This window comes from Astatotilapia calliptera, chromosome 3 (genome assembly GCF_964374335.1).
Source record: "Astatotilapia calliptera chromosome 3, fAstCal68.1, whole genome shotgun sequence".
Classification (NCBI taxonomy): Eukaryota; Metazoa; Chordata; class Actinopteri; order Cichliformes; family Cichlidae; genus Astatotilapia; species Astatotilapia calliptera.
In genome coordinates this window covers 66,789,167-66,801,080 of record NC_137424.1, presented here as the reverse complement: position 1 = coordinate 66,801,080, position 11,914 = coordinate 66,789,167, and the positions used below count along the sequence as shown (strand labels likewise).

The 11,914-nt window shown below is 38.5% G+C and overlaps 1 protein-coding gene across 1 annotated transcript; it reads right to left on the bottom strand.

The window, feature by feature from the left end:
- Positions 1-3,758: 3,758 nt before the first annotated feature.
- On the bottom strand, positions 3,759-11,905 carry LOC113019550 (V-set and immunoglobulin domain-containing protein 1-like). Its single transcript, XM_026163307.2, has 3 exons — positions 11,576-11,905; positions 6,811-7,167; positions 3,759-6,572 (listed from the first exon to the last, which is right to left on the bottom strand). The coding sequence occupies exons 1-3, from the start codon at positions 11,640-11,642 to the stop codon at positions 6,391-6,393; spliced, it is 606 nt and encodes a 201-aa protein (XP_026019092.2). The 5' UTR covers positions 11,643-11,905; the 3' UTR covers positions 3,759-6,390.
- Between the last annotated feature and the right edge of the window lie 9 nt (positions 11,906-11,914).

Sequence of the window (11,914 nt, the reverse complement as noted above, 5' to 3'; positions counted from 1 at the left end):
AAATCCAATAAATCTCAGATTTCAGCCTGCAGCTGGCACAACCACACAGCATCTGAACTGTAGATGGAGTAATGTGCTTTACATCAGCAAGTTAAACAGGTGTACTGTAAACTAAATTAAACTAGAACATTAAATACATAAAACAAAATGCACCTCATCCTCCTGTGAGATGTGAGGAAGCCTATATTTGCTGCTCAACTGAGTGTCGTCTTCAAATTCTTTACGATGAATCCACATACAGGAGTAGAAAAATATGACAATATGAATATGACATTCTTACTTTCAACCAGTCATTACTAACACCTTCATCAAAAAGTAATTTCAATAATTTTACAAATCATCAGTTAACAAAAATAATCACACAAACTGAGTATAAATAAGTCATGTGATATGTCTCCCATTCACACTCAGGTAATTCCTAATCGATCAATGATCATGTTTTTAGAGGGGGAAAAAGTCAAATGTCGCTTCTGTGCAGCTTGGTCCAAAATAAGAACCCGGTTCATGAAAGGAGGCTCTGTGTTTGAGCATTGTGAGAGACCCATTCAGCAGAGGGTCAGACGATGAATCTTTATGCACCAATCTTACCATTTTACATCAGTTTATGGGGGATGTTACTCAGGTAAAGGGACCAGGTGAGCTAGAATGAGGCCCTCAGGTATTCTTCAGTTTTCTGGCATGTTATTATTCCTGATGATTCAGCACACATCCAGATATGATGCAATCTTTTTGTCTTTGGCTACGTTCACACTGCAGGCGAAAGCGCATCAAATCCAATTTTTTTGACCCTATGCGACCCATATCCGATCATGTCATGACAGTGTGAACGGCACAAATCCGATATTTTCACATCCGATCTGGGTCACTTTCATATGTGGTACTGAATCCGATACATATCTGATGTTTTAGAAAGCGACTGCTGTTTGAACGGTCATGTCGCATTAAATCCGTCTTTTACATCACTGACACAAGACAGACGCCAATTATCAGCTCCGGAGAAGACATCGCGAACGCTTCCTGGCCAATAAGTGTAGATGTTAGTGAAACTGTTGGGAAGACAACGTTGGGGAAACGTGAACATTTTATTTTCACGTATATTTTATGTACTGTATAATCTGCAAATTCTGACAGAAATCTGCAACTATCCTTTGAAGCACCGCTCCTCTAAAACAGCGATAAGGATCATTATTAGGTTATCTACGTTATTATGTAAATAACAAAACTTAAAGCACAAAAGTGGGAAACGTGAAGTCCGAAGTCTTTATATTAAGGCCCATCAGTCAAACATTATTGTTTGTTCTGGGTCTAAACAGAGCGCGTTGTGTGTGACGTCTTCTTTTGCGCATGCGGGCCGCTTTGAGCGTTCACACTAGAGCACCTTTGCTGTCGCATTTTATTTGTAGTGTGAACAAGCAGACAAAAAAATCAGATTTGATCAAAAAATCGGAATTGAGCATCAACACCTGCAGTGTGAACGTAGCCTTAGTGTGAGTCCAGAACTCAGCGTCAGAGTAACAGATGCATCTCAGTCTGACATCAGGTTTCTTTTGTTTCTTTAAATATGCATGCTCACCTGTTCAGTGGATTTCTCTCCCTCTGCTGGTCACCTGAGGTGTGTTTCAGCGAGATCTCTGCTCATATCCTTTTTCTGATAAGCTTAAAGAAATCTTGTTCTTCTTGGACGTGTTATTGAGTCTACTTAGTTACTGAGGCAGCATCACCTGAAGCAAATATGTGAGACATCAAACGTATGAGTTCACGTCACCTCTGAGTCAGCCTGCAGTATCACGGAGACAAAATACATCATAGAAGGTCATAGAAAACCCATTGTTGAAAAAGAAAGATACATCTGTTTCCCATTGTTGGCTTAGAGTACAACAGCTTTTCAGTAACTCGTCTGATCCTGTTATTAGAGGAGAAAAATGCATGATGTTGAAACAAAATGAAATACTTATAATACACAAACAGGTCAAACATGAACAAAATATATCACTGAGCTTCAGATTCTGTTCACACGATGTGAATAGTAATAAGTTTCCATTCAGTAGTAAAAAAAAAGTCCTTGACATCTTTCAGACCCCTTTCATATTCATGTAGGTTTTTTTGTTTTTGTTTTTCTGTTTTGTGTGTGTGTGTGTAGTTTATGTCATTAAGGTTATAACTGAATAACATGCTTATAGTGATTGGTGTATGAAGCCCTCTGACAGTTCATCACCAGCAGGTGGCAGCACAGGAGATTCTGTCCGACCAATAACACGTGAAGGTGTTCACTGTGACCTCTGACCTTTAATGAGAGGGAAAAAACCGAAAATGATAAAAATTGTAAATATGAGCTGATAGAGAGCAAACAATCTACATTACAGTGGATCAATAAACATCAGAGAAGTTAAACAATCAGTGAATATTAAACAGAAAATGGGCTTCTTCTGCTGTGCCCTCTGCAAAGAGCCAGCAGACACTAAATATTATAAGCAGTCACACCAATTATATCAATGAAAATTATCCAGATTAACAGTAACATGTGCAGGACACGTGTTTCTCAGTTCTTTGAATTCCAGTAACAGCTCAGCCAGCTTCAGCTCTGCTGTAGATGAATCCAGGAACGTGTTTAAAGCTGTTTTTCTATATTTGCTCCGACTGTTAGGGACAAACATACAAATGAAGGTTATACGTTTCCACGGAAGGGCTGAAACGAATTCAGGTTATGATAAGACAGGGTGTATGTGTGAGTCAGCGCTGATTAATGCTTCTTGATATTTCATACACACATTCAAACACTCCACTTGTCAGTCAACACTCTGGTTTATAAATATTATTAAAGACATAACATAAATATTAGAAGTCCATGAATAGATACGTGTCGTGTTCATAAGAGCAGCCTCTGTGTTTAAATCAGACCTCCAGAGGGCCCCAAAGCTCCAGCTGGTTCATTTGTAATGAGGTCATTTGTTTTAAGTGACTCACTTTTATCTGCATATTAAACAGAGAAAAACCTGTTTATCCATCTGATTCATGGACAGTGATCTTTATATCATTAAGATGCCTCGAACGAGTAAAATACCAGGACAAATTGTGAAAACTTTCCACTGATAAACAAACTGCTAGTGGGCGTGGTCTTCTCTCTCGCTCTCTCTCGATTCTTGTGAAACAAAACTTACTGCATAACTTTCTTTTTCCCTCTCTTGGAGTTTTATTTCATAATAACTGACAATAACCAGTGAAGTCCCAAACAGTCTCAAACAGCTTCAGTTAAACTCATTTGGTGTTTTTGGTGTGACTTCACAGAGCCACCAGAGGAAACATGAGAGCGGAAACTTTGCACGTTTGACATTCAAAGTTTCCACTCTCACGGCCAGTTTTATCAGAGATCTGTGTGCTGCGTCTGCTCTGGGGTTTCAGTCTCTGAGTAGCTGCTGTTATAGCACTAATATGACTAAAGTTCCTTTAACAGCAACAGCAGATTTCCCCCTTTATTGATTACAGAAAATTTTACTTCCCTGAATGACAGGAACAAATACTTTCAAAGTTACAGTATGGTAAACGTCCCTCCTCTATCCTCTATCCAACAGTGGGAAGAAAAAACTCCCTTTTAACATTAAGAAACCTCCAGCAGAATCAGGCTCAGGGAGAGGCGCGATCAATTATCTTTAAACCTTTAGTGCTGCAGCTTCTCTTAGACCCGCATGAACATGTTGAACATGTCAAATTCACTTCTAGAGTAAAGAACCAAAGCAGGAAAACAGACAACAAACATCAGGAACTGTGTTATATTATTGTTTATTTATTTATTTAGGTTTTCTTTTGCAGGATAGAAGTCAAAAATAAGCAGGATACTTTATTCGTTTTACATTAATCCTATTCAGTCTTAATGGGGGAAATTTATATTTTAAACAAATCTGGAACGAGCTTCATTAAATTTTAAGGCTGTAGCAGTTGTTCACAAATCCTTCATTGTCTGCCAAAAGTCCTTGCTTCATCCTTATTTGGTTTAAGCCAATGTTATTTTCTTTAAACAGTGGTGCACTGTTACTGAAACAATGTGCATTTGAGCCTCCTGCCCTATGACAGCTGGGATAGGCTCCAGGCCCCCTCCCTCACAACCCTGAGAGAGGGTTGGAAGAAGACTGATTTAAAAAAAGAAAAAAAAAAAAAGATTGCTAATCTCCTCCATTATTTATGATAACATCTACAGAGACAGCCAATGAACCAAAATATAGATACAAGCATAGTACCTATACATATCACACCTTGGAAAACTCCAACCCCTGAGCAACACTGACTTGGACAAGTGGAAGAAGGAAGATGGATATTGGATTTTTTTTTTTTTAAATCAGGATGCACTTTTTGCTAATCTTCTCCATTATCCAAGATAACATCTACAAAGACAGCCAATGAACATGAAATATATGAACAACCATAAAAAAAGAAAGAAAGAAAGAGCACGTGGAGCCTATCCCATATCTCAAAGGGATCTCAGTACTTTGGGTTATTGTTTTTAATTTATTTTAGTTTTAATTTCAATACATGTTACTTTTTAATATTTATTATTTTTACGGTTTTTAATTGGTTTTCTTCATAAGCATAGTTGGTATGTGTTAACTTTTGAGACAGCGGGAGATAACATTGTTAAACCTATGAATAACTGTGAGCCACTGCTAAATAATGTCAAGAATGTCAACGAGTCAGAACGTTGTATATATAGTATACGTTGTATGTATAGTACGTTTAGCTGAGAAACCTGCTTTAGCTTCAAACATGGCATTCATATTGAAAAGAAAATAATCGTTTTATGTATATTTTTCTTGTTTGTAATTTATTCCTTCCTATTAGCATTTATATTTTATTCCCAGTTGGCGTGGAACACTTACAATTTAATTGTACAATGACAACAAAGGGCTATTGTATTCTAATTGACTCAGTGTGACAGATCCAGGTTTCTGGATCATTATCAGACAACTCTCTGATTCAAACATCACATCTGTAGATCTCTAGTGGATTTTCAGCTCCTCACACAAAGTGATGAATTGCATCGTTCAGGCTGATGCATGATTATGTTGATATATTTTACTGTTTTTTTTTATTTATATCTAATTTCTATAAGTTTTTATTATATTTATTTATTTTTCATTTCATTTTTTGCCTAACACACCCTTATTGCACCAATAGTATGGAAATGCTTAAATTCATGGATCCAAAATCCATTTTCATTTTTTATCACCTCTGCTGTTTGTTTGTCAGATGAGGATGATTAGGTAGATGGTAAAAGTTCATGAAGTGCTTTATTCTACATAGCAGAAGCGGAATTTTGTGCTATCCAGGTAACTTTATGATTAAACCTGTTTTTTTTCTATACTAAAAAAATGGTTCACGTCTTACTGGTACATCGTTAATCTGGGGGGACAAAATGAATAGCTGCATCTAAAAATCTGTATTTATTACTGATGCTCATCAGAAAAACAAACGCTAGATAAATTTCTCCTAGTACTAGTGCAGAGATTAGAGGGGTCCTCCAGGAACGGTGATGTTATTTCATAGAGAATTGATTGCTCAGAAAGCAGTGATTTCATACCTGCGGATCAGGTTAAGATCCAGATTGGAGATCAGCAGGGATGAAATCACTGGCTTCTGACCAATAAGTCTTCAGAAATTACCATCATCATTCCTGGAGGATCCCTCTGACCTGTGCAAGTGGATAGAAGGTTTCACAAGTCTGTGTTTCCGCAATGAGCATCAGCAATATATACAGATTCTTCGATGCAGCTTTTTTTTTTTTTTAATGTAATCAAAAAAAATTATTCTAACCTTCTGCCTGCAAACATTTTGTACTTCTGGGCTTTACAATGCCTGCTAGTACTAAAACTACATCTTCTCCCACTTGCTCACACACACTCACCATTTTCCTGTCTTTACTTCCTGCCTTTAAGGGTCAGTCTTACTGACCAATACTGTTCAAGCTTACACATACAAAGCACTTTTAAAACTAAAAATGAAATCTAATGAAATGCACTGCTTTTCAACTCCTTCTCTGCCTTGTTTGCAGCAGTGCTACTTTTCTGTTTTATGTGTTACCTCTTCATATTTTTCTAATAGTTTAGAAAACAAAACAAAAAAAATGTTAAAATCAGCCAATCGGCTACAATGATCAATGCGATGGTGAGATATCGCCCATGCTATCCCGTTCATGTGAACCTGGTCATCCTCATTGCCAATGTTAGCGTAAATTAATGCAGATGACGAAAAGGTACCCTGGTGTTAATTGAACGCACTTCATAGTGCAGGGCCCAGATTCGGGAGCTAGGTCATATTTCCATGTCTCCACTGAAGCTTTGGAACAGCAACAGAAGACTCACAGTTAAGATGTAAAAAAAGCTTTGAAACATTTCAAATAGACTACAGCTCAGCTGGAAGCTGGTATGGACTCTGACTCTTTTTTTTTCTGTAGATCAAAAAACCAGCAAGAGTGGCAACAATGACGACAGCAGCAACAGACAGACCAACGATTAATCCAACAGATCCATCCTCCTTCCCTCCATCCTCCTTCCCTCCATCCTCTGTGAGTCCTCCTGACTGACCTGCAGGTGAGAAACAGGTGTGAGGTGTCAGCTGTCAGGTAGGTGATGAGTGAAGAACAGAACAGAATCCATTTCCTCTTCAAACTGCTGTCAGACATTATCTACTGCACTCTGATCACATCACTCAGACCAGCTGCTTTCTACAAAGTCTCATCAACAACATCTTTAGAAACAAACATCAACAACCAGGAAGCAGCTTCACCTCTGATCACACACACACTCAACTCTACTCACTCACCTGGAGGAACAACACTCAGTCTGATGCTCCTGACAGTTTCAGCAGTTCTCTTTCTGCGCTTTGTTCCTGGGATGAGGACACGACACACGTATATCCCATCATCGGCAGTAATCACATCCTTCAGAATCAGAGACACGTCTCCATCCTTCATCTGTGTGTCATTCAGATCCACCCGGTTCTTAAAAGATGGATGCTGGTAATCTGGGACAAACTGCTCATCCCGATACAAGAGGACATATTCTTCTTTCAGGTCAGCTCTATTCCACTCCACACCTATCAGGTTCTTGCTGTTGTTTGGAGCTCGACATGTCAGAGTGACGCTCTTTTGTCCAGACTCAGCTGTGATAATTTTCAGATCTGAAAGCGGAAACAACCCAGAAGAGGTTAAAGGCTATTATTTCAACAGCAGCCAATCAGAGCTACCTGCTTCCAGAGGAACCACTAAGCTCTGTGGAGTGACACAAACAGCCTCAACGGTCTTTGGGAGGAGCACTGAATAACGTCACATTCTCTAAATAAACAGACTATAGGCGACTTAACTGGTGCTTGGAAGAGGCAAGTTAAGGCACATGATTCTTACATTCTGCAATTCATCTCATGTAAACAATCACGTGGCACACAGCGTGACGTGAAAAAAAGCACATACCAAAATAAGTTTGGGAACCAACTCCCCGCGAACCTGATAAATAACAGGTGGATGAATCGTACGTTAGCTCGAACCTAACGGGAGGTCGAGACCTACTACAGCCGGGAGGAACACCGCTTTCCCGGCACATCGTGCCTTGACCTCCCGGTCGGCTTCGAGCCGGCGTCCGAAGAATGCGGCTAAAACTTTTGCGAGATCCCGAGTTTGTTTTGCGAGATCTCGCACACATAACGAACAGATGAAGTATACAAAACAACAGAACATGAACACACAAAGCCAGGGGTAAAAGAAAAAGGTAACAATTATAAGAATACACGCAAAAATTCACATACATATATTGTTTTGAGAGCCTTTTTGTATGGAACGCCAGGACTGCCATAATGAATTAATTAAATACACCATTAAATAATTAATTAAATGTGTCAATAATTAATTAAAATTGGAATTAATTAATTAATTAAATAGTTATGACGCATGTAATTAATTAATTATTGACACATTTAATTAATTATTTATGTATTTCACATTTTAATTAATTATTGACACATTTAATTAATTAATTATTGACACATTTAATTAATTATTTATGTATTTCACATTTTAATTAATTATTGACACATTTAATTAATTATTTAATGATATATTTATTTATTTCATTTTGGCAGTCCTGGCGCCTGGCTCTCATCATGAAATAATTTTATCTGTCAGCCTCACCCATCAAACTCAGGGGGCGGGGTTAACGCTGATCGAGTCAAAACCATTGCTTTGGCCCGGTGGCCATTGTTTCTAGCACACAACAACCGGCATGTGGAAGCTAACAGAACTGAGCTTTGAAAAACCCTGTTTGTGTGTTACCAAATACCGTTTTAATATTTTTTTAGCCGAGAATGTAGTGGTTTAATCTTCATGTGTCTGGTCGGTTTGTCAAGATACAGCCTCTTTGCAAAAGTGCTTCGATGATTTCGGAGATGTCTGCCCAGTCTCACGGCAAAGCGTGGGATAGACCCGCTCGCCTCGCAAGCAATCCCACCGACAAAGCGCAGGCCCCGGTACACAGCTGTAGTAACCCCCGCTGACTTCTTTTACTGAGGTTATATTTATCGGTGTTTTATTTCCTGATGTTCTTATGTGTCCTACGTGTTTCAGTCGCCAATTCTGAATTATAACTAACATTAAAAACATGTTTAAGGAGGAGAGAGAGCAAATAAATCTGTTTAACATCTGATCTTTGGGTTTTTGTTCAGTAATCAGCGTGACCTGTGTATAAACACATAAAAGAGATAACGTTGGTGTTTCCGTCATGTAGTAACTGCTGGCTTTAACTGTACAAAGGTTGTTCGACACTATGAAACACATACAGACTTCATGATGTTCGGCTAATATTTTTATTGTGAATATTAATCATGCTGACCTCGCTCTGTACACCACGCAGCGAGGTCAGCATATCCACGATATCCTCAGCTCCATGAGTTAACACAACGTTTCCCAGCTGACTATCTAACTGCCAACTATTCCAGAGACGTGAAAATATACAGCATAAAGAAAAGTGTAAGAGACTCAGCAGCAGATTAGAATAACAGTTATACATTTAATAAATCACCAAATGAATCCAAGAAACGAGCAAACCTGTTCCGACAATTTGAGTTTGTATTCCCTCAGCTGCAGACTCGCTGCTGTTTAAATGTTTGAAAAGGAAGATTAGATATAAACAAACGTCAAACATAGACTCAGTCTGCCTTCACATTTGATATGAGGCCAGCACGTATAGTGGCTGTGTCCTGTTTTAAGATCATACATGTAAAATTGTTGTCTGACCTCCGTCGATCCAGCCGCTCAGTCCGTGGTTACCATGGTTACTGCATAAGCAGCTATAATGTTAACAGCTGTGTTTATGTTTTTCATTGCAAAAGAACTGTCTGAATGGTTAACTGAAGTTAACTTGGATAAATTATAGTTAAGGAGTATCACAGATAACGCCTACGTGAGCTGTGCGACTGTTCACCACTACACTGAAATCAGCAGGCTATTACTGAAATACATGTGCTATATCATAAACTATGATATAAATAGGGAGGTCCTATTAACATGTTTAGTTTTAAAGGACACCTTCCTGCCTGTAGTCTCCTTCATGAGCAGTATTAGTTTTCTTCTAACATCCAGAAGTCTGCACGATGTGTTTCATAGTTTGTAACAAGCCTTTGACAGGTAAACATAACATGACCGAAAAAGAAAAAAAAAAAGAAAAAAAAAGAGAGAGAGTGTTGACATAAGAAGAGAAAATGCTCTCAATTATGGAGACAGGCAAATGGTTCATTTATGTTTGATGTGTGTTTATTCCTCCCTAAATATCGTCGGTGAAGTTTGCCATGCACGTCAGATTTTCCTGCGCATTTTTATACCTCTGCCAACAGAGAGAAAAAAAATCACATTCTAACAGACAGCTGGTGCTTAGAATACAGTTGAATAACTATTAAAAACAGATGATATTTAGATGATAGTTCAGTCTAACACATGTGCCAGTGAACCATTAAACGTCTGTGAAACTATGCAGTTATGAAACGTAACTTTAACCTCAGCCAAACCGATTTGCTCAGTTGTAAATAAAACAGCGAAGTAAACGTGACCCGACAGACAGAACCTGAGTGAATGAAGTCCAGCGTTTAACCACTGAGAGCTAAAACTCAGCTGAGGTTTGAAAGCTGTGTGCCGGTGATTGGACATCAGCCGCTGATAAAGCTGTTCGCCTATAAAGTGCTCTGTAAGGAAACAAGCTCCAGCAGCTCTGCGCTCGGGGAAAACACTATATTTCCTTATCTTGTGCAGAAAAATGCGCTGACATTGCTTTATATCGAGCACCGGCTGCCCAGTTAAACTGTGACTATCACCAGGTAACGTAGGCGTGTTTCTTGAATTAGCAGCAGGTGTTAAACAGCTGACAGATGAGGAGGAGGATGCATGCAGGTAAACTGAGGGTCTGTTGAGCTGATCGCTGGTTTCGTGAGAAAAATGTCAGCTCGTTCTTTATGTTACAGAAGCACAGAGACACAAGACCAGGCGGAAAGAGACGATCGTTCGGTGAAAATGAGAATCTGCGAATGCAACATGTGGAACACGGAGAGTGGAATATGTAAACAAACCGGTTAACGTAACCCCCTCGGTGCACTCTGCATGCTAATTGTTAGCAGAGCTAGTGAAATCTCTGAAAACATCTGAGCACTTTTGCAAACATGTTCTATGTTGACAACCTGACCAGACATACGTCGCGACATTCGCGGCTAAAACACTGTTAAAAGTGTAGCTGGTGACAGAAAAACTACACCACCACCATTGCTGCCTGTGATTTGATCTGCATTCTGGGATAACTGGCTGCCCCAAGTCTACACAAGCAATCGATTATCTAGGATCGACCTGTTTTGACTTACTTTGCACGGCAACCAATCAAATGTTAGAGAAGCTGCATGGGCAGCTTTAACCCCGCCCCCTGAGTTTGATGGGTGAGGCTGACAGATAAAATTATTTCATGATAAGAGCCAGGCGCCAGGACTGCCAAAATGAAATAAATAAATATATCATTAAATAATTAATTAAATGTGTCAATAATTAATTAAAATGTGAAATACATAAATAATTAATTAAATGTGTCAACAATTAATTAATTACATGTGTCATAACTATTTATTTAATTAATTAATTCCTTTTTTAATTAATTATTGCCACATTTAATTAATTATTTAATGGTGTATTTAATTAATTCATTATGGCAGTCCTGGCGTTCCATATTTTTGTTGGTGGAGTCTGATATTGAATGTATGTACATTTCCACATCCTTAAAATAATGACAGAAATATGGTGTTTTGTTAGTAAACTTACATTTATGGATAAAAAATTTAGCTAAAAGTATTAACAAATTTATCATAAAAAAACATTTATCATACTTCTTTGGGAACTTAAAGAAACAGAATAAAACATTTTCCCATCGTAAAGAAAACTCCCTTAAAATATGGACAATAACAAACCTGCTAAATTCCTTCCAGAATCTCTGTGTAAAAGAACAGTACCAAAAAAGATGTGTCACAGTTTACGGCACATATAACATACATTAACCTAATACTTCCGTACCTTCGGTGGCAGAAATCCGTTGACAGAGAAACAGCAAAACCAGGAAGGGCACCATGTTCGCTCTCATTTCATGTTGTTCAGCTGTGTGAGTGTGATAACGACCATCACAGCAAACAATTGAAGTTTAATAATAAGTTTGATTAAACTTCAGTTGTAAGCCACCGAAAAGCGGCTGAACTGTAGATCCTGCGATTGGGCGCGCGCGTGTGCGTGTGGACGTTGAGTGCTATTTCGAGGAGGTTTGCTGAGCTGCACCCGTTCCTGTAAATCACGTGATCACATTGCGATTCAAATGTTTTGCTACTTCTGTTGCTCTACTTCATTTCGATGATAGTTTTT